The sequence below is a fragment of the Thalia democratica genome, chromosome 4 (genome assembly GCF_965202585.1).
Source record: "Thalia democratica chromosome 4, ktThaDemo2.hap1.1, whole genome shotgun sequence".
NCBI classification, from domain to species: domain Eukaryota; kingdom Metazoa; phylum Chordata; class Thaliacea; order Salpida; family Salpidae; genus Thalia; species Thalia democratica.
Window position 1 is genome coordinate 46153354 of NC_139168.1, and position 22145 is coordinate 46175498.

General features: G+C 24.7%; 2 protein-coding genes across 3 annotated transcripts in view; both read left to right on the plus strand.

The window, feature by feature from the left end:
- The first annotated feature begins 5336 nt into the window (after positions 1-5336).
- Positions 5337-12707, plus strand: LOC145834756 (ciliary microtubule inner protein 2B-like). The gene is made up of 6 exons (XM_082942266.1): positions 5337-5404; positions 7570-7799; positions 8330-8505; positions 11266-11413; positions 11769-12002; positions 12545-12707. Exons 1-6 carry the CDS (start codon positions 5358-5360, stop codon positions 12616-12618), a joined length of 909 nt encoding a protein of 302 aa, XP_082798392.1. The 5' UTR covers positions 5337-5357; the 3' UTR covers positions 12619-12707.
- Positions 12708-17956: 5249 nt separating this feature from the next.
- LOC145834279 (endothelin-converting enzyme 2-like) overlaps positions 17957-22145 on the plus strand; it is a 30908-nt gene continuing 26719 nt past the window's right edge. For both annotated transcript variants that reach the window (XR_014369780.1, XM_082941670.1), the window contains exons 1-2: positions 17957-18053; positions 19940-20059. Coding sequence is in view for 1 of the 2 variants with exons in the window: in XM_082941670.1 (XP_082797796.1) it covers positions 17979-18053; positions 19940-20059 (195 nt within the window). In the remaining variant the exon portion in view is untranslated. The remainder of the gene's footprint in view (positions 18054-19939; positions 20060-22145) is intronic.

The window sequence follows — 22145 nt, forward strand, 5'->3', positions numbered from 1 at the left end:
TATTTTACAGTTTGATGGTTTCTATTGTTTTAAAAACTTTATAGTTTTAAATTTAAAAAGCATGTTTCTGTTTATTTTTAAATCTAAGCTTTTCTAATATTCACTTTTTTTGTGTGTATGACAACATGTAATGGTGAACTTTGTGGACCATACTAAATGCTCATTATTCATTCGAAAATGTACTGGGAAAGCTTGCCAAGGTTTAATACTGGCAAATTGTAAAAATCATGGCTCAGTAACTTTCACTCATCTAGTTTGGTGGGGTAAGTCGAACTGCCACACCCCAGAGACCTCAGAATAAACCATTCTAATAAGAACAGGCTGCCACTACGAACAGCAGAATTGTAGTGACGATGTCGATTCGTCTGGAAATGCATACATGGCAGCACAACTTTGGATGCCATGGGGGCAATGCCAACCCGTCTGCTGATGATGTCAAGCAGACCCTCGAATCCGTTGGCGTTGATGACGATGGTGAACAACGCCAGGTCGCCAGCGATTAATTCGCGGAGAAGGACATCAGTGGAGCCAAACTTCCCGCCAGAGTTCCGGGGGAACCACTACAAGAAGAGCGGCCGCAGCTGGAGCAACCAGAGAAGAGGAGGAGAAGGCGAGTAAGAAGAGGCCGAGCCTCAACCTCCAGTGGAAGAGTAAGGAACCATCATCATGAACAGTAAACATTGACTTTTAAAAAATTTTTGACTCATGATTGTAATTAGGAATTTGTAAATTTATATTTACAAAAAGTCTTTTCTTTACAATTTCTTTAGAATTTATTTTTTATTTTGTTAAAAAAAGCATTTTTACCACACTTAAAAAGTGTCTTAAGCATTTACTACCTTTAAATACTTATAGTTTTGTTTTGACTTTAAAAATAGCTAGTAGAGTGTTTAAATCCAGATTTTGAATTAGCTCATAAATGTTGTTATATGCAAGTACCTTCTAACACATAAAGTTGATGATCTTAAGTATCTCTTAAAATATTATTTCTGATTATTACATGTAAATTACAAAAAGAAAGTTATAAACTTATGTTGCATGCTTATATATTTCTAAGTTGAGTGCTCTAGTGTATAATGGTTTTCACCTTGACTATATTTAAAGTTTTTTTCAGTTTAACAAACGTTTAACACCTTAAAACTAATGTTTTTCTAAAAAAAAACCCAAGTTAAAATTCTAAAAATATTTAATAAGAGGGGAAAATGTAACGCCTCTGGCTATAAATTAAATTCAGCAAAAGAGTTTTCTCTAATTAGGGTCTTTTTTAATTTGTTTACTTTCTAAATTGCCGCCTTATAAATAAAAATGAGATGTTGTGGCAGTTCAAGCTTGACTTTTCTATGTGCTAAATTTTGAGTATTGTTATTAATCTCTTATTTTTAGTTCTGTCTCTTAAATTGATATATATTTCTAATAAAGTTAAATTGAAGTTAATTTTACTTTGGTTTTGCATAAATTTGAATAAATAAACTTTGCTGTTAATAAAATTAAATTGAAGTTATTTGTACTTTGGTTTTACATAAATTTGAATAAATAAACTTTGGTGTTAATACTTAATTATATTGAAATTATCTGTAATTTGGTTTTACATAAAATTGAATAAATAAGCTTTGTTGTTGATAATTAATTAAATTAGCAAGCAGCTTCTTGTACTCTTATAAATCTCTGTAAATTACAAACCAACTTTAAGTAATTTAAAATAAACTAGTGGGCCACACCTAACTCTTGGTATAGCACAATGAGTAACAGATCCAAGCCCACCAAAAAGGATAGTATGTTCTCTTAAGAGAACATACATCATATTTTAAACAAGGTCATCAACCCCAAAACTCGCTGTAGCCAACGTAATATAAACAGAGGGATTAACAAAAGGGGTGTTGACTCACACTCTTCGCGCCGTAGCCAACCTGGTCCATCAGACCAACCACAAGCAACGTGCGAAAGATACTTTAATATGTCTTTTTAACTTTTGTTACTTTAATTTAAATAAATTTAACTACGCTTATACAAAGTGTTTAAAAATTTTTACGTGTTTTTAACTAAGGTTTTATTAGCTTTATTGTTTTTTAACTTAGTTAATGAGTACTTTTTGAAAACTTTTCAGAACACTTATTTTAATATGATATTCTTATTGTGCATGTAAAAGACCAATAGCCATTTTTATTAAATTAGAAATTACTACTGTTTTTACACCAGTTTAGTCCCTACTTTTTTTTTATATATCTAATTAATCTAAAACAAATTGAGAAAACTAAATCGGTTTAATTTGTTTTAGTTTTGATAGTTATATGCTTAATGAACTAGTGTAAAAAAAGTATTTCCGTAAACTACTATACTAAGATTCAAAAATCTTTTGAAAAACAGATTTATGATATAGCAGCTATTATTTAAAGTATAAAACATTACCAAAATAAACCTTTCAAAAACAATTTGCATCAAATCTAAGTTCGGCAACTTTTTATAATTAAAGAGATATTTTTCCTAGTAAAAGTTGTTCGCAGACCGCAGTGCATAGAAAAAAGCCTTTTGTTGCCATCTTCTACTCAAAAAAAAATTGTAGCAATCAAAAATGATATTTTAGACAAAAAGTTTGATAAAATATGCGATAATAAAGCACCAGTAAATACTTAGTATTAACTTAAAAGAAAAATGTTAAGTTTTAATCAAAAAACGTTCTTTTGTTTAAAAAAAGTATGTTTTTAGATAAAAAGTATCTCGTATGCCGAAGTTTTTGCTTCGATTGCCTCAGTTTGCTGGTTCCTGCTCTAAAATAATATGCTTGCTTTCAATTTCGAGAACAACAAAAAAAAATTGTAACTTTTTTGATGCATTGTTTAGATATATTCTATAAATATGATATCAAAGATTGTTTTATGAAACTGAACTTTAAAAAACTAACATTTACGATTTTAAATCGTACTTTAAAATTTAAGATATCCGTTTAAAAAATTAAATTTCTTTTCTAGTTTGCAGTTAATTTTTTTTGTAATTGAATAAATGTTTTTTTTTAACTAAAAAAGTATTTTTTTGTGGTTATAAGTTTTATTAAGTTTAAATAGAATAAGTATTAGCTGAGCATATACATATTTATAAAGTTCACGAAGTGTGTGACTTAACTTTATAGGCAAGGGTTTATTAATTCTACTAAAAGTTATAATCTAAAATATTTACTTTAGATGATTATTTTTAAAAAACGATATTTGTAAAAAATATTAAGTATTATATACTTGAGTGGAAATTTTTATACAACCACTAAATAGATATAGAATTTTTAAAACTTTAATACTTTTTTTTTGTAATTATTTGTACAAAACTTTTAGAAATGTTTTTTATTTAATGTTTAGTTAGAAAAAATAAACTGCATTTAAAATAAAAAGTCGTTTGACTTAGAAGTGTGTACACAAGAAACGCGTACTGAAGTTACATCTCTATTAGAAGTTTTGAAAATGGTTTGTGGTTTGTGATTCCAGTACCTTTCTTGAAAAGTACTTCCCGTTAATCTGAAGTAGAACTTATATTCAACTTCAAATGTGACAGTAGTCTTATAAACAAAGCTTGATATTAAGCATTTCTTTTGTAGCGTTCTTTGCGGTAGTACATATTTTTTTATTTGTATTTTTTTAATTTTGTTCTGAGTTTTATTGATGTGTGCTATTAATCTACTTAATTTATTTTACCGTAATCACAAGTAAACATTCACAAACACTGTTCAATTCAAAAAATGAACGTAAAGTACAAAATAGCAGAAAAATAATATAAAGTATATCTACAAATCTAATATGTCTTAAACAAAAAACTGAAAGGTAAGACATATGCCTTCATAATTAAAAACTTATAGTTAGTAAAATTTTAAATAACCAGCTTCAAAGTTAAACATAAATCATGTTGAAGCTGCAAATACGAACAGTTTTTATTAGTTTATTATTTTTCAGATAGATTTTTTTTTATGTTAATACTTTACCAGTTTTCAGATTAGTTGTTTAAATGTTATTTTATTTTTTTAGGATTATGCCATTTATACAACTAGGTAAAAGCTTAGTTGTTTACTTATTGTTCAGCTTTTTTTGAGCTTAACTAGCTCTATAATTAGATAAAATTTCAAATTTTACTTCACAGAAATTGACAATTTGTAGTAGGCCTTAACAGTACCATTTTTCATAGGTTTTTGAGCTATTTTATAATTGAAATTACCTTAAAAAGTACACAAAATATTGTTTGTTTTTAGAAATGTAAAAAGTTTTAGTTTTTGTAACTAAAATAGCGAAAAATAGCTAAAAGTTAAACCTTTTTTATGTTTGTTACCTTTAAAATACAAAATTAATTAACTTTTTTTATTAAGTTGCAAAACTTTTTTTTCTTATTTTCGATTAGTTGTGAAAAATAGTATAAAACTAGTAGAAAATCAATTAAATGATAGCTTAATGTTAAACGATAACTTCTAAAAGTTCCTTGAATAGTTATATATATATAAGACTAAACCAATAAAACATACTTGAAACCCATTGAAAACCTCTTACTTTTGAAGATGAAACTTAAAACTTTTTCTTTTGTTTAAATTAATTTTTATCAAGGAATGTTTACTTAAAATATTTTTACAGTATTGACTGTTTAAATAAGATTTAAGAATGATGTTTGTTTTACAAATTACATTTTGTTTCTATTCAAACAACCAGTTTATAAATATTAAGTTTTTATATTCAGGTATTCAACTTCAAAACAAATAAAAAATATTTACTTACTTTTCAGTAATCTAAAAAGGTAACAAATAGACAAAAACTAAATTTATTATTAAATGCTTAATTTGACATTTTAAACATAGTAAGATTCTCCAGCATTTTCGTTGCTAAGAGCATTTTCTTCAAAACGAAAAAATGCTGTGATAAAAAAGTTTAGATTTAAGCAGATAGACAAAAACAACACAAGTCTTACTGTGCGATTGTGTTAACGTCAGCTTACAGAAACCTTTTCAAGCACTGAAATTTGTAAATTGATTTAGAGATTTTTAAAAGCATGTGTTACACTAGCAAGTTTGTCTAAGGATTAGTTGAATAATAAAAAGACGCTTACTGTTTTGTTCGCTTAATCCACTTTTCCTATCTACAATACCCGCCTCAATACTTTTAAAGCACTTCATTTTTTAGGTGCATTTTGTGAGATATATATAGGCTTAAAACATAAGTAAAACGTTTCAAACTGTTTAGATTTTTTGAATAACTTGCTAGTTTTTTTTTTGAGTTTTTACTGATTAAATTTTGTAACATTGTTTTGAAAAAGAAGTAAGAAATTAAGCAATATTTTTTATAAACAGTATACTTTTTAGTTTTATTAGTTTAAAACTTAAAAAGGTATTTGCTTCAATGTCTGCAAGTTCATTATTTAACAAAGAACCACATTTTCTTCCAAAGTAAGTATGTTTTTAGTAATTTTTAAGAAGTTATACGTTTTGTGCTAATATTAATAATTTATTAAAATTAAAGTCTTACAGTCCTACTTAATAGATATTACAAACTTGAGTTTTTTTATTCATTTTATTAAAAACTTCACTTTAGATAAATTGTTGTCGGTAGATTTATTAAAATAGTTGATTTAGATATAAAATGCTCATATTTGTAGAAATCATGCACAAAAATAAATCTTACAGATCGGAAGTTATTGATTAATAAAATATTGTAAAACAATAAATAGTTAATATGTTTTTATAGTATTGCGTTAGTATCAATATTCATTAAAACAAAAAGATACTTTTTAGTTATAGTATGCTAAACATTAAAAACAAAGAAATAAGACAATAAGTTATATACATTTAACCTAAAAATTGTATAGTTTGTTTTATAATTTGAAGATAGTTCCATTTCTATCAAACTATTTAAAGATTCTTAAGAATTCTATTCATAAATAAAAATAGTTCTATAATAAAAATTATAGTTTTTTGTTTTAACTAAAAAATGTTGCTCAATATACTGTACAGTAAAGAGCATATTCAGAGTAGTTTATTGTTATACTATATTTGAAATGATCGGATTTTTTTCCACTAAAACCGGGTAAAAAATAAAATTTTAATTTGTACATTTGCTAGTATATGTTGAACAATCTAAATGAACCTGTAACCAAAAATAAAACTTTATGATTATTATTATATAAGTCTAACCGCAAAAGTCTATAAGTTTAAAGATTTTTACGAAAGTTTTTACTGTACAATTATGTTAGAAAATGGAAAGAAACTGTAAAAAGAAACAAAATTAAAATAAATTAAATAGAGTTGTTTTTAAAAACGTTAAAATATGAACAGTTTGAATAAAAAAATAACTTTGAACAAAAAAGGTTTCATGTAATTTTTAAATCAAATGAGAAATAAACAAATCCATTTGACACAAATGTGTCTAAAATAGAGTGGTACTTAATTTTAAAAATTAAATAGTAGAGTAATAAATACTGTCAATAGCTTTAAACTAATGTAATTAACTTTTAGCTTTTCTAATTTTTCAATCTATTTTCTTGCTCCTGAAGAAATCATAAAACTTCTTATGAAGTGTTTAAATCGAACTCAAAAGAAAACAGTGTTATTATGATTAGCTTTTAAAAAATTTAAATTCGTATTTTACTAAGTCCTAACTTAGTTTAATAAAGTTTGAACAGATTATCAAACAAATGAAGTATAATTTCTGAGTTTAAAGTTAGCTATACAAAAACTAAAACTTTAGCGCATGTTTTAAAATTAAGTATTTTATTTTTCAAATTTTATGTTTGTTCTATTTAAGTATGATATGTTTGTATCATAGAAACACTGTAGTTTCTCTTTTATTTACTAACGGGTTACAGAAAATGAAACATTTGGTTCGTCATTTTTACATTTTCGAAACTTTTGAAATAGTAGTACTTAACTATTTTTACTAAAAGTAAAACAACACTATAAAACTTCAAATATTAAAACTACTTCGTCGAGTATTAACGATTCATTATAAACACTGTACTTTTTATAAATATAACAATTTTTGATAGAACAATTATTATGACACCTAGTTGTTAGTTGATTTCCAACGATGCCTAGTGTAAACTTTGATTTTATATTATATCTTTTGTGGGAAACTTTGTATTGAGTTTGTTAGCTACTGTATTAAAAGTATTAGGAAATAAATCTTATATAAGCTCAAAGAATCAACATTAGCGCCAAATAAAGAATTCAATAGTCAGCTTTGGCAGTAATACATCTAAATATAAAGCTTAATTTAAGTTTTCTAATTTAATTTATATTTTATGCTCAAAAAACTAACATCAAAAGTATATGGTTAGTAGTCAACTATAGAATTAACACATTGAAAAAACACATTGCAATTGAAAATTAACTAATAAAACTTATAATAATAAAGTTTATTTTTATTAGAAATATTGTCTTAAATAAAATTTAATCAAAAATAAATAATTTCCTTTTATATTAACAATTTTTCATTAGTTTATTTATAAACCTTAAAGAAAAAAACTACTTAATTTCAATTTACTTTCGTGGAGGTTTTTTATTTCTATAAAACAACATTGATATAACATGAAGTAATGAAATGATTCGGTGCTTAGGTATACAGGTTACTTACCATCTTACAAATACAAAATCGGCAAGACTTATGGACGCCATTCTGTTGATATACTGTCTGAAAGAAACACTGAAAATCATAAAAAAAGTGTTTTAGCTCCACTTGGCAACTGGAAGTGCCCTATAGTCGACAAAAGAAGCGATATTTTATCACAACGAGCAGAGAAGCAGGGAAACAAAACATTACGCGGTGAAATGCTGCCTGGATATACAGGTGATCATCAATCATGGTTATAGCCATATATAAGACTGAAGTTTTTCTTTAAATAACAAAATAATTGTCAATCTTGCTTTTACTTAATTTCATGCCAAAGCTTACTTGAGATAAATGTTGTTTTTATGATTTTTGATAAAAATATAGTAAACTAAATATATCAAGTATAGTTAATGTTTATAGTTTGTTTTTGAAAGTTGTTAAAAGTGTTCAATGCTTTTTATATAGAGCATAGTCTACAATAGTTACTATATACATTGAAAAAATTTCCTAGATAAGACGTTAAAATGTATCTGTGGTGTATGACTCGATAACTAAAAGTTTTTTTTCGTACACCAGAACCTTAGATCAAACTCTTTAATCGTTTTTTTTTTTAATTTGGTTTAAAGTGTTCGATACTTTTTATGACCCTAAAGTATAGAAATTGGAACATATATCAATAAGTGTTTGTTTCATACTAATCAAACATTTAAAGCTCATACCATTATCACTACATTACAGCAACTTATTTTTACCTTTTTTAAACTCAGGTTTCATACCAAAAAATCAGCACTATTTTGCTAAGCGATACGGAGAAGTGTGTCGTTCTGCAATATATCATCACGAAATTGATCAACAAAAAAATAAACAACTGCGTGACGAAAATAATCATAGAATTACTTGGAAAGTTAATGCTGATGCTACTGCAACTTCTCCTCAAAAATCTGTTAGTAAAATTTAAGTTGTTTATTTTTAACAGTTTAGTTGAAAAAAACTTATTCTTATTTATTAAACAAGTATAACGAAGAAGTTATAATTGAAAATATATATTTCTTTGTTATTTAAAGCGTTTACAATTAGTTGAAACGAGTTCAAAAATTGTTAGTATCTTTTGAAGAACTTTTTGTCATAAAACTTTATATGTACACTAAATAACTTTTAATTACAATTAATATCTTATCTTGAATATAATTAAAAATGTTTGGTACAAGTCTTCAAATATTCTTACGAAATGTTGAAAATTTTTAACTACATTGCTTATATAATCAGAACATTTCTATATGTAATAAAATGTAACAAGATGTAAATCGTTTTTTATTCATAAAGTACACTTCTATAAAAAACTAGTTATAGAATATTTAGTTTTTTTATTTTATACGGTTTGTTATTAGACATGGACTAAACTTTAAAACATTATACATCGAACAAGGGTTTTTCAAACTCATTTTCATAAATGTCTCTTTTTTAGAAAAAAATATAATTGTAGAAAATTTTTGGAAATAAGAAAATGCAGATGCTATTTGTCTAGTTATGTATGTTCTTTTTATTTATAGTCAGGTATTTTAGTTATACTGAATAAATTAAAACTTGGCATAAAAATTCTAGGATAAACATACATTGTATTTTTTATAGCTTTTATTATTTATAACTTTACTTAGTTCTTCACCAACCTTTAATTTTTACATTTAATTCCTCGCATTGTCTGATTTTTGAAGACTCATAGAATTTTTAGTAGATTTAGTTTTTCGTTTTACTTATTACAAATAAAGTGCAAACAAAACTATTTGTTTCATAATTGTGTATATAAAATACAACTTAAGCTGTTCAAATTTTTTTTTTGAACAATGAAAATTATATACACCCATTTATGAAATTAAAAATATATTTAAACATCATCTCAATTTATAATTTAATGTTCTATAATACTATTTAAACCATTTTGTATTGAAATATAGCTAAGTAAAATATGTTTAGAGTTTTAAACTAAATTGTGAGCAATAGCATATTTAAAGTTATAACTTTCTTAAAAATTGAAAGAAAAAATATTTGTAAGTATCTAAACAGTTTAAAATTAGATGTTTGACAATTTTTTTTTGTTTTAAATTCATTATTTATTTTGAATTTAATATAAATATATACGTACTTACATCATGTATAACTAAACATTATAGTTGTATTGTTTTAATGTGCTCACGAATTTATGTTAATATTAAGTAATTATAAGTTTTGTATTAATATTTTTGTATAAAAAATATAATTTATGACATTATAACTTGGTTTTATGTTAATAAAATCGATATTTGAATTTTTAAATTAAGTTTTAAAAGTTGATTACTAAATATAAGTTAAATTTCTCAGAAATTTCATCTAGAATTTGTTATTTCAGTGTAAAATATTGAAGTACCATTTTTAAGAACTAATATCAAAATAATTATTTTTATAATATATAGGATTACCAAAAATCAAATAAAATTAAAATTTCATCTATAAAATAAATTAAACAACGTTTTACAATTTTTCTAACCAACTATATTATTCTAAATTTTTATCAGTGTGTACAATGTACAAAGTTACAATGATATACTTGTATAGTTCCAAAATATATTGCTTTAAAATAATTGAAATAAGTTATTGCTGTTAAATCAAGCGTAAATAAATGATTAACAAAGAAGTAATAAAAAGTCTATTAATATGACAAAAAAGTCTTAAGTTTTCCTGATTGAAACCCACAAACTGACGCTTCTGTGCTAATTTACATAAACAAGTTTGATTTAACTAATACAAAAATTCATCGTGACTATGTCTTCCTATTAAAGAATATAACCTAAGTTGTTGTTGATGGTCGTGCCCGTGCGGTCCAGTTTTTGTTATCTAAATATAATCAAAATATTTTTTTGCATAATTTAGGCTTGTAAATATGAAATAATGGCTTCAACTGTATCATATTCTTTTATTATCGTTTCGAAGTACCTTACGGTTTGACCTATAAACTTTTATAATAATAAGACTTTTTTTTATTTCTAAAAAACAAAAACCTTAAAATTAAAGTTTAAATGAATGTTTATTACTTGTTTCTTTTAAACTTTACTTCAATTATAGTATTTTTTTTTTCGTTTTTTAAGTTATCTTAATTAAAGGTGTTTTACAAATTAGGTTTAATTTTCTGCTTTTTTTGATGCATTTTATTAATAATTTTTATCTAACCTATATATATATATATTTATTTGATTTTAAAACATACACATAATTCATGCAAAAGTAGCATTAACGAAGAGTAATAAAATGTCTACAAAAATTTCATAACTACCTGGTTTAAAATTAAATGAATCTAATTCATTTTAGAGTCCTGGACAAGACGTTAAAAGGTATCCGTAGTGTGCCACTCGATAACCGAAAGGTTTTTTTGGGGCACCAGGTCCTATAACCAAATATTTTTAGCTTCTTTTTTTGTCGTTCAATAAACTATATAGGTAGATACAGCATTTATTTTGATTAAAAATAAAATTAGATATTCAAAGCATAAAGTTTTTAGCTTTATGTAGTCGAATTGCTATAAAAAATTCACTTATACCTTAACAACACTAGACTGAAGTTTTTAATATCTTTTACAATATATAGCTAGCAAATTTTTTTAATAATACATAAAAAGTAACTAAAATTGTCTAAACAAATTTACAATTTCAATAATATTTTTAAAAAAATCCAGATAATTGAAGCAAGAAAAGATGTTGTACCATTGAAACCAATTACTAACAATTTAAATCTTAAACTTTTAGACAACTCTAATGCATTTAAAGAATATGGTCACCCTTACTCACTAAAAAATGATGATGAAATGAAATGGTTTAAGACAGGTTGTTTTTGTTTAGTTAAAGTTATCTTAATTAAGTTATTTTAACATTATTTAAAAAGTTTCGTAAGTTTCTATATAAAGTTATATACTTGTTTTAAAAATAAAAATTGTCGTTAAAAAATTCACTTCATCAGTAACTTATCTAAGAATACCGAACAAATTTGCAAAAAGTTACATTTAAAAAACAAATTTAAAAACTTTTTGTTTAGATTATTTATAAACTCTTACTCATTGTTATACTCAGTGTAATATTAGATTTTCATTTTTCTAACGTAAAAAAGATTAATATTATTTTTGACAACAAATTCATGATGCTTTTTTTAAACTCCAGCCTAGCTTATTTTAATCGACTTTAGGCTTCACCGGTTTCATTCCGCATTCAAGAGATTTGTACGGTATGGTTTATAAAAAAAAGTGCGAAGTGGGTCTCAAACGGAATACTGACTTTCAAAAGCTTATTAAAAGACAGCCAAACCCAAGTGACCCGTATCCACAGTTAAATGTACCACTAAAGGTTCCTGAACTTACTAAAGGAACTATTTATAAAGTTGACCGAGGAATGCTACCAAAGTATACCGGTTATATTCCAGGTAAGTTTTGTTTTAAATAGAAGTCTATTTTCAAAATATTTACTAGAAAAAATAACTAACTGTACCCACTTTAAAGAAGAAATTTTTAAGCTAAGGGTTAAAGTCAAAACTATTTAAAATTATTGTTAGAACAAGCAATGACCAAATTTTTCATTACAATTTTTATTCATTGTATAAATTTTTTTATAAATTTATGAGTTTAATGCATTTCTTTTCAATTCCTTTTGTTTAATAATTTAAATAACCTAATAAATTAGACGAAAAAGAACACATATCTTAATTTTAATTATTTAAAAAACTAATACATCTGATTTTTTACATTTTTTAAGCATATAGATTCTAAAAAACTTTTTTAGTATATTTAATTTAAATAAACTAAAACTTAAATATATGCTATTATTAGGATTTTACCTAATTTTTTAGTAGTTTTCAAAAGTAGTACACTTTCATTGTTATTATAAAAATATATTTAGAAATATTAGTTTTTGACCTCTTTGACTACCTAATTTACGCTTTTTTTTTTTACAAGAATTTTTTTTTAGGTTTAAGATTTAAGATAGGAGGAACTTATGGGAGTCATTCGTATAATGCTACCAACTTACCAGCAACAGCTTGATGTCAACGGTGCATATGTATGCAGTATTTAGTTTTTCTTTTATATTTATATTTTGTTAAATGCTTTGACCATCCTTTACTCACTGTGCTTTGTACCACTGTCGCTTCTTCAATTGTAATTTTTTATCCAACAATAAAACAGTTTTACTCAACTAATATTTTTGCTACCAAATCACTGTTTTTTTGTTATAAGTTTTGATTTATTTTACTATAATGACCTATGTTACTTTAAGTTGTGATGAAGAAATAAAGAATTTTCGCTAGTTTTTGGAATCAATCGATTTCGCTTTTGTTCGTTTAAGTTACCACCTTCTAAAAATAACCTGTCAAAATAAACAGAAGATTATGGTGCCGAAAGAAATCTTCTTGCAAACCCGGCAAGATGTGTGTATTTTTTCTTGTTTGAGTTCCAATAAGACAAAACTTCAGCTTCTTTAACTTCTTCAGCAGATAAATTTTCTTTAAATAAAAACAAGTTAAAAAAACATCCGGAGTTATCCTGTGTGTACTTATTATACTGAGTTTATGGCTGCCATTCTTATTTAATATAAAAATTATCCTTAAGAAAATACTGTATATGTATAAATAAGGAATAAAGTTTTTAAAATATCAGGTTATTATAATTTTAAGAGGCATCAGTTGTTCAGAAGGAAGTTAAATTTTTTACGGAAATATTTTATACTACTATATACTATTTTTCATCTAAACTAGGGCTAAAAAGAAATTTATTTTGTAAAATTAAAAATTGAAAACATGTTGTTGAACAATTGCTGCCTCTTAAAGTTATAGAAACCAAATATTAAAGAGCTGTATTGGAGAGTTTTTACATTATTAAATGTATTTGAATGAGAATGAAATAATTAAACTAAAATTGTAAAGACTTTTAACAAATTGAAATACATTAGAATTTAAGTATATGTTTTATATTAAAAAAGGAAAATATTTAAAGTTTATATTTAGAATTAAAACATAGAGTTAGTATAAGAATCTAATCTGCAGGAAAATTTAAATTAACAATTCACTATTTTTACTCTAAAGGATATATTTTATGTATCAGTATGTTTACAACAAGTGAATGAATTAACTAATCTTTAATAACTCTGTTTCGCTTGACTAATTTTAGAAAAATATATTAAATATTCAAAACACAATAATCTAAGTACATAAAACTGAAAGAAGCTGATCGCGGAAAACAAAGTTTTTCTATACTAACTGGACCCGGATCCGGCCAAATCTCAGCTAGGATCCGGTGGCTGATCGTTTTTTTAATTTAAGATCTGGCCGGATCCTGATCTAAGCAAAAAATGGCCGGATCCGGAAGATCACTAATTATTACCAACAGCCACTAGCTCAACCTCATCTGATGTAGTGATATCATTATAGTTCACTGTTTACTTCTTGTAGTATATCTTTTTGGTCAATATATTGATTAGTGGCTATAATATTAATGTTTTAAAAGACATTTTAAACATTATTTTGCCAAGCTCTTAGGCTGCGTTTAAAGTGCAAACACAGGTTACTGTAGTCCATTTGATTGAAATGTTATTTAATTTTAATGTAATGAAATTTTACACTACTGGTTAAAAAAAAATTAAAACATTGTTTTACATTTTCATTTCTTAGATAATAAGACTATAATTCTAAAATTCTAGCAGCAAAAAATAAACAAGTTTAAAAGAAATTAAACGTTTCATTTAATCTGAAATTTATTTTATCTTAAGAAAAAAAGTTGTAGGAGTTTTAAATAAAATATTTAAAAGTCTTAAATTATTACAACAAGTTTGTGTCTAAAAACGAGTAGCGCAGTTTTACGGAGTTTTAAAAATATATATAAAGGATAGAATAAGATGTAAGGTTAAAAGGCGTTAAATCCTGGAGATCCTGATAAGCTAAGAGCTTGTCGGAATATATACCACAGATGTTTTTGTGTTAAAACTTTATTTCGACTAACGGCGTTTCACTGCTCTCAAATAAATTTAAGAACAGATCTACGGAGTCTCAAAAAGCTCTTTCTTAGATTCTTAGAGCTTTTTGACACTCCATAGATCTGTTCTTAAATTCATTTGAGAGCAGTGAAACGCCTTTAGTCAGAAAAAAGTTTTAACACAAAAACATATGTGGTACATTTATTTATAGTGAAAAACAAGGTGCAATATTTAATTAACTAATAAAAAACTAAATCGAAAAAATTAAATTTAAGATGCTTTACTACAAAAACAACAAGAACAATAACAGTATAACTTTATGGTAGAAACTTAATTTAAGTTTAAACTACTATAATGTAGTGTTGCAAGTGTTAAAAATTAAGTTATAACAATACAAAAATAATCTAAAGCACTGTTGATATATCCTAGACAAAAACGACAACAAACCAATTTAAGTTCTATTAGTTTGCATTGTATAAATTTTAAGCATAAATTGTTAACTAAAGACATTTTACCAATTGCGTTTTTACTAAATGCATTAAAATAATTATCAAAATAAAGTTATAGTTGATACTTATTAATGATTTATACCACTTTAATTATTTAGTAATTTTTTTATTAGCTTTTAGTAAAATTTTAAAAAATAAATGGATTAACTTATTTTTAAAGCAATTATCTAACTAACGTTTTTATTCTAGTCTAAGAAAAAATTTACTACTTTTTTGTTAATATTAAACTAAATTAAAACACAATAATAACAAATTATACGGTATCCTTTTTTTTATTACACTAAAACATGTTTATGTACGTTAATCTGTTGACACATAGAAACATATGTTAGTGTAATAAAAAAAGGATACTGTATAATTTGTTTTTATAATATATTCCAGTGAACTTGTTTCGCTAGAACCTTTTGTTAACAAACGCGTAAGTCTGTATTTTTGAATAGTTCTAATTTAAAATTAAATAAACTTTAAAAATTAAAAGCAAAGTTGATTTTTAGAGCAATTTTTAAACAGAATACTTCAGTTTAGTCTAACAATAAGTGTACTGCATACTTTGCAAATGGCACTAGTCTGATTTCAATTTAGTTCTAGTAATCTAGTTAATAAGTCTAGTCTAATTAGGGGATTTTATCTAATTTAAACTACAAGCATACTATAAACTAATTGCAATAAAATGAACCAATGATTGCAGTATAAAATCAAAACAGTAAATTTTAGAATGTTCCAAAAATATGTATAACTTAATATTCAAACTGATTAATGAACTATTATTATGATGCATAATGAAGTCACACGGGATGAGGAGCAACTTGAACTATCTAAAATGTTATATGTTATACTCTGATAATGTGTCTGGGCTTTGGATTATAAGTTTTGTAGTTTGTGTGTTTTTGGTTTACTTATTCAGTTTTGGCATTAATGAATATAAGCATTCTAATTTTGAAATTTTAACAATAGTCAACAATAAGCTTTGTTTTTGATGATTTTCTAAGTAATTTAACTATACGTTATTAAATACCTCATTATCTTAAAGTTACAGTTTTACAACTTAAATTTTCTTTAGTGCATTTGAAATTTTCAAATAAAAATTCTTTAAGCTTTACTATTTATTTGAACACTGTTTTGAATTATACTTCAAAATCTATTTAATATAAATTTATTTGAGTTAAATTTTATTGCTAAATCATACTATGATTATAGTTTTATTGTATCAAAACCTTGCTAAACATTTAATATTTTATTGCTTGCTAAGTTGGTTTCAAAATATTTTAAGCAATAATGAACTACACAAAAAGTTCAGTAAATTATTTTGACATTAATTTTTAATAATTTAAAAATACAAATAGTAAAAAAAAATGTTTAAGACTTTGAAAATATTGCATGAATAGATAAAATACTCCAAACAAAATTTAATGGTGTTTTGTACTTAAATTTCTTTATACTCATTACTCAAATTTTATATTATATATATTATGTTGGGTTTCAAGACCTCAATTTCATTCTAGTATGTAAGGTTATCTAAACCAGCGGTTCTAAACCTTTCTTTTCATGTTTTACCCCCTATTGGAAGGTAATCACCAAATTTACCCCCAATATACAAAATAGTGTTTCATTTTGAGGAGAAAAACTAAATTTTTTGAACCTTAAGCTTACAAATATAGAAAATGGTAAAATTTAAAGAGTTTATTTAAGTTCAAGAAAATTACAGTTAAATACTAACTTATAAATTGAAAAAATAAATAATAAAGATTTATTTACACAACTTGTAATAAAGAAAATTTACCCCCTAAAACAAGGGAATTTATCTCTAAGGGTAAATTTACCCCAGGTTAAGAATTGCTGATCTAAACTATCTAAACTGCTGTTAAGAGTTTCTGTTCCAGGTCTGAACCTTGCAGATTAAAATTATAAATAAAAATTCAAACTGCAAACAAAAGTCTGAAATTTAACTCATAATTTGAAATGTGGGTGTTTAAGCTTCAATAACCTGGCTTTTAATTTTTTTTCACTTTAAAATTTGCACAGGTAGAAACAACCTTTACTAAGCTGAAGTTTGAACAATATATAAATACCCAATATATACAATATATATTTTTCTTCTTTATCTTTGACGTCAAACCTTTATTTTATTTTATTTTGTTTTAATTCTTTGCAATTATGTTCTGATAAGTTGTCTTAGAACAGCACTTAATTTTCAATTTAAATGAATTAATGTTGACGTCAAAATCTACTTATAAAAACAAAAAAATTGTAAACCTACGTCTTATCTTTGATGGCAAACCTTTATTTTATGTTCTTTTGTTTTAATTCTTTGCAATTATGTTCTGATATGTCATCTTAGAACAGCATTTAATTTATAATTTAAATAAACCAATACAAAACAATGAATTAAAACAAAATAAAATAAAATAAAGGTGTGTCCTCAAAGATAAGACGTAGATTTACAATTTATACTGGTTTTTTGTTTTTATACGTCGATTATGTCGTCAATATTGGTTTAATTAATTTGAAAATTAAGTGCCATTCTAAAATGACTTATCAGAACATAACTGCAAAGAATTAAAACAAAAGCACATAAAATAAAAATTTGGCGTCGAAGATAAAGAAGACAGATAAATGTTGTATATGTTCAAATTTCAGCTTAGTACAACCTTTTCATTCACACTAAATGAGGTATCTTTACTTCAATTACCCTTTTTCAAAATGGCTCTTGTTTTAGTTAAAAATATAAACGCAAGTAAGATTAAAAAACTTTTTATTTATTAATCACACTTAATTAAGGAATTTTCAAAGTACATGTGATCATTATATATAATTTTTATTATACTAAAAGTAAATTAATTGATATACTATATCAAAAATGTCATAATAGAAAACAACTATATATATATTTCTTTACAGAATAACTGCTATGGTAAGTTTTCTTTAATATGAATGGAATAAAGAAAATATTTGTAAGTAAGAAAACCCCAACTTATGTCTATGTCCATGATGATTGTGATGAGGTTAGTGGTTTAAAAATATCTTTATCATAAACAAGTTTTGACTCTAAAAATAAAATACACCTTAATTAATGATTTTTTTTCATTAAAAAATAGTTCTAAAAATAGACTATGATCAACATTAAAACTTTTCTTAAGTTTTTGAAGTTTGTATAAAGTTTAGTGGTACTTAGATGTAATAATTTTCATGTCAATTTAGTAGTTTTAGGTACAACAAGCTATTAAATTAAGGCATATCTAAGTTTGAAAATTTTTGATAACCTTGTTTTTGGGATTGATAAACAAAATGTTTTAATGAATGCAATTTGATTGAGAAGTTTAATCAAAATTGTTACAATGATCTTAAAAGAACAATTCAAATAGCTTAATTGCAATACACTTTCACAATATTTGTAAATTTAAAAATGTTGTTATAGTTTTATTTTACAATTGTAACAACTTTTCTTATTAAGGAAATAAAATTCTTAAGTCAAATTTAAAAACAGTGGTGGATGCAAATAAATTTTAATCACAAAATAATGTTTAAAAGCTGTGTATTTAATTTCTAGTTTAGATATAACAGGGTGTTCATTGAACCTGGTTTCTTTCAAAATGATGGAATTTAGTTTAAACAAAAGTTTTCTAAAAACTTTGAGTTTCAAAACCTAAATTTTAAACTGATTTTGTTATAATGTTCTGAAACCCTTAAGTTTTTTAATGATATTTTGGTGATCATTAAAACTCCTGAAATATTTAACTCAATTCTTGTTCTAACTTCAGTTATTTACTTAAATAGGACCAACTTAATAACTTTTTTTTTCTAATATAGGGTTAAGAAAATGATACATTAAATATATTTTTCCATTTTTTCAAACAAAAGGTAGTTAAAAATTACATTTTTTATTTTTTGTTTAAAATTTTCACAAAAATATAACACAATCTATTTATTTGGTATAAATTAGTGATCTATCGGATCAAGGATCCAAGTCTGGCTGGATATAGCCTATTTAAGTCCAGATGGGGCTGGATCTCAATTTGAAAAAAGTATCTGGATCCAGTTTTAAAATTCCTTGCCATTTTTCTTATGGAAGGCTGAGGGTTCCTGCTTACCCTCTATAACGCCACTTTTATTTAGTTATTTGTATGACATAAGCAAGGGCATCTGCTTTTAGTACACTCTTTGGTGTTTTCAAGCTCTTTTAATTTTTGTAACTCCTCACTGCATCTTAATCTAAGTACTTTGGTACTTTTGGCTTCTTTGTATTGTTTATATTGTTTTTATTGTTATCATCATAAAGTACAAAAATGGCATCAAATTTAGTCTCTTAACATCAAATTGTAATTAAATTATTATTTAGTTGACCAGGAATAAAATTTAACAAAGCAGTTAGTTTATTACTATAAATTTTGGAACATAAACCTTTAATTCTTAGAATATTTCTCCTATTTGTATAGTTGTTCTTAAGTTTACGAAATACTTTAGTTTTATTAAAAAAAATCTTATGGGTAACTTATATATTCAAGATTGATTAAAAGTAAAGTTTTCTATTTTTATTTCTAACTGTTAATGTTTTTAATTTATCACTTGTGGCATCCCTAGTGTCTGTTGCAATGGAAAAAAACTACTTATTTTAAAAAGCCATCAGTACTTTTTACTGTTTTTAAACTATTAGAAACACCCTTTTTAACTTGACTTTAAGTTGCTATTCAAAAAGGACAAGAAAATTTGTTCTTTAAAAACATCAAAGAAAATCAAAAAATCTGAAAGAATTTACAGTGGCTACCATGGTATTAGTTTAAACTCGAAATCAATAACAACTATTATAAAAATATTTCAGTTTTAATTTAATTTTTTTTAGTTTTTTATATTTAGTTTTCAATTACATATTTAGCAAATATAAAATATATAGACTTCAGATGGTTTAATAACTGAACTAATTTCGGATGATTCAAATTTAGATATGACTAATGGGAAAATTCAAATACAGGATGAAATTGCAAATAATGTTATATCTAACGAGCAAATACAAGTAAGGTTATCCCTAATCTTAAATAACCTTTTATATTTCTTTTATGTAAAATTATTTAAAACAATGATTTTTTTGGAATTGTTTTTTCTTACATTTCGAACGTATCAACTAACAGTATAATAAATACAAGTTGTTTTATACAAGTATATAAAAATTTTCTAGTTTTTGTTTTAGCTATTAGATGCCTTTTTTTATACAGCATTGATATATTTCAAATATTATCATTATTATAATCATTCATTTTAATATAATACAGCACATATATATTTCAAGAGCTTTCATCAATGTGATACAGTTTTAACAAAATGAAGTAAATTTAAAACTTATATAGTCTTGTAATTACATCATAAATTAGACAATTAAGTAAAAAACTAAACAAAAAAAGTAAAAAAAATTCTTAACAAACATATTTAAATACAGCATGAGAGTAAATAATTTAAAACCAAAAATTGTTTAACTAAACAAGGATAATAAATAATCATATTATTTCCGCTTACATAACTTAAGTTTGCCTAAATGAATGCAGATAGCTTCAATTTTGACAAGGTAAAAAAATATTGTTACAACTTCTTAAAATTTTAAATTTTATTTCATTATATATTTTTTTCACATATTGGGTATTTGCGTTAATTGAAAAGACTTTCTTTGTTTTTAATGAAGTATAATAGCAGTCTAATGTTTAAATCTTTTTAATTCTATTACTGTATGTCAATAATCAAGCTTTGTAATAAGTTTATATCAACAAAATGTAAGTTAAAAAGTAATGAATTGTTAGTTAATTTTCTAAAAGATTGTTTAAATAAAATGATTTGTCCTTAGTGGCTTATAGCTAGAATTCATGAGTAAATTGAAATATATTTTTAAGATTGGAAAGATATTTTTGAAATTAGTAAAATTGAACGTGGTTTAAATAAATTAAATGATAGAACTAAAATAATTAAATTTAATTAATTTGTTATAAACTCTGAAAATATTGTTAAAAAACGAGAAGAAAAGTAAATGGATAATAATACAAAGAACTTAAACATACTTGTTGATTAATATTTAGTAGTTTCACACAACAAAATGTCAAAAATTTATCTGCTAATAAGTATGATGAAAAGGCAAGTTATGGAATGAAATTACATTATAAGCCAACTTAGTCTCAGTTGCACACAGTTTTTGCAAACTTAAACCAAAACAAAATTCTGTAATTAACATCAAAAAAATAAGAGATGGTTTCACTAAGATTAAAAGTACTGAACAGGTTTTTATTTCCAAACCAGATAAAGGATTGTAATTTTTAATAAGAATTATTATATATCTAAAATCTTGAAAATAGCTACTGATGAGACGAAATTTAAAAAAATTAGGACTTGTGAAAGAAAATTTCACAACAATTAAGTTAGAAAAGAAGTTTTGTAAAATACTAAAAGGGTTGGTCTAACAAAGAATTATCACAATAAAATTATGATTTAATTACTCCAGTAGGTTCTATAAGACCTCGTTTATATGGTTTACTTAAATTACATAAAAATGTTGTAACTCTTAAGCCTATACTCTCTATGGTAAGATCTCTGCAACACGAATTGGCTAGGTATTTAAATAGTTTGTTAGAACCAGTTTGGAATATTTTTCAAAGTATTTTGTGAAAGACTCTTTTGAATTTGTGGTTAAATTGAAACATCAAAAACCTAATGATACTTTTCTTCGCTTTTTTGACGTAAAAAGCTTATTTACATATGTACCTCTAAATGAAGTGATTGATATTTGTGCTGATACATTATATAGCTTGTAAAATCAGATTTTAAAAAGATTTTTTTTTAAGTTTATTAATGAAGCTCACAACTTAAGAAGTTGAATTCAGTTTCAACAATGTATTATATCGTCCAATTGATGAAATAAATATCGAGTCCCCTTTAAGCCTACATTGGCTAATATCTTCATGGGTTATTTGGAATATAAGATATTGCCTTAATCTTATATTAGGTGTAAGTACTAAGATGCGTAGACAATTGTTTTATAGTTAGTGACAGTGAAAGAGTTGGTTCATTATCATTTGAGAAACTAAATTCCCTACAAAGTGCTATCAAGTTCACCAAAGAAA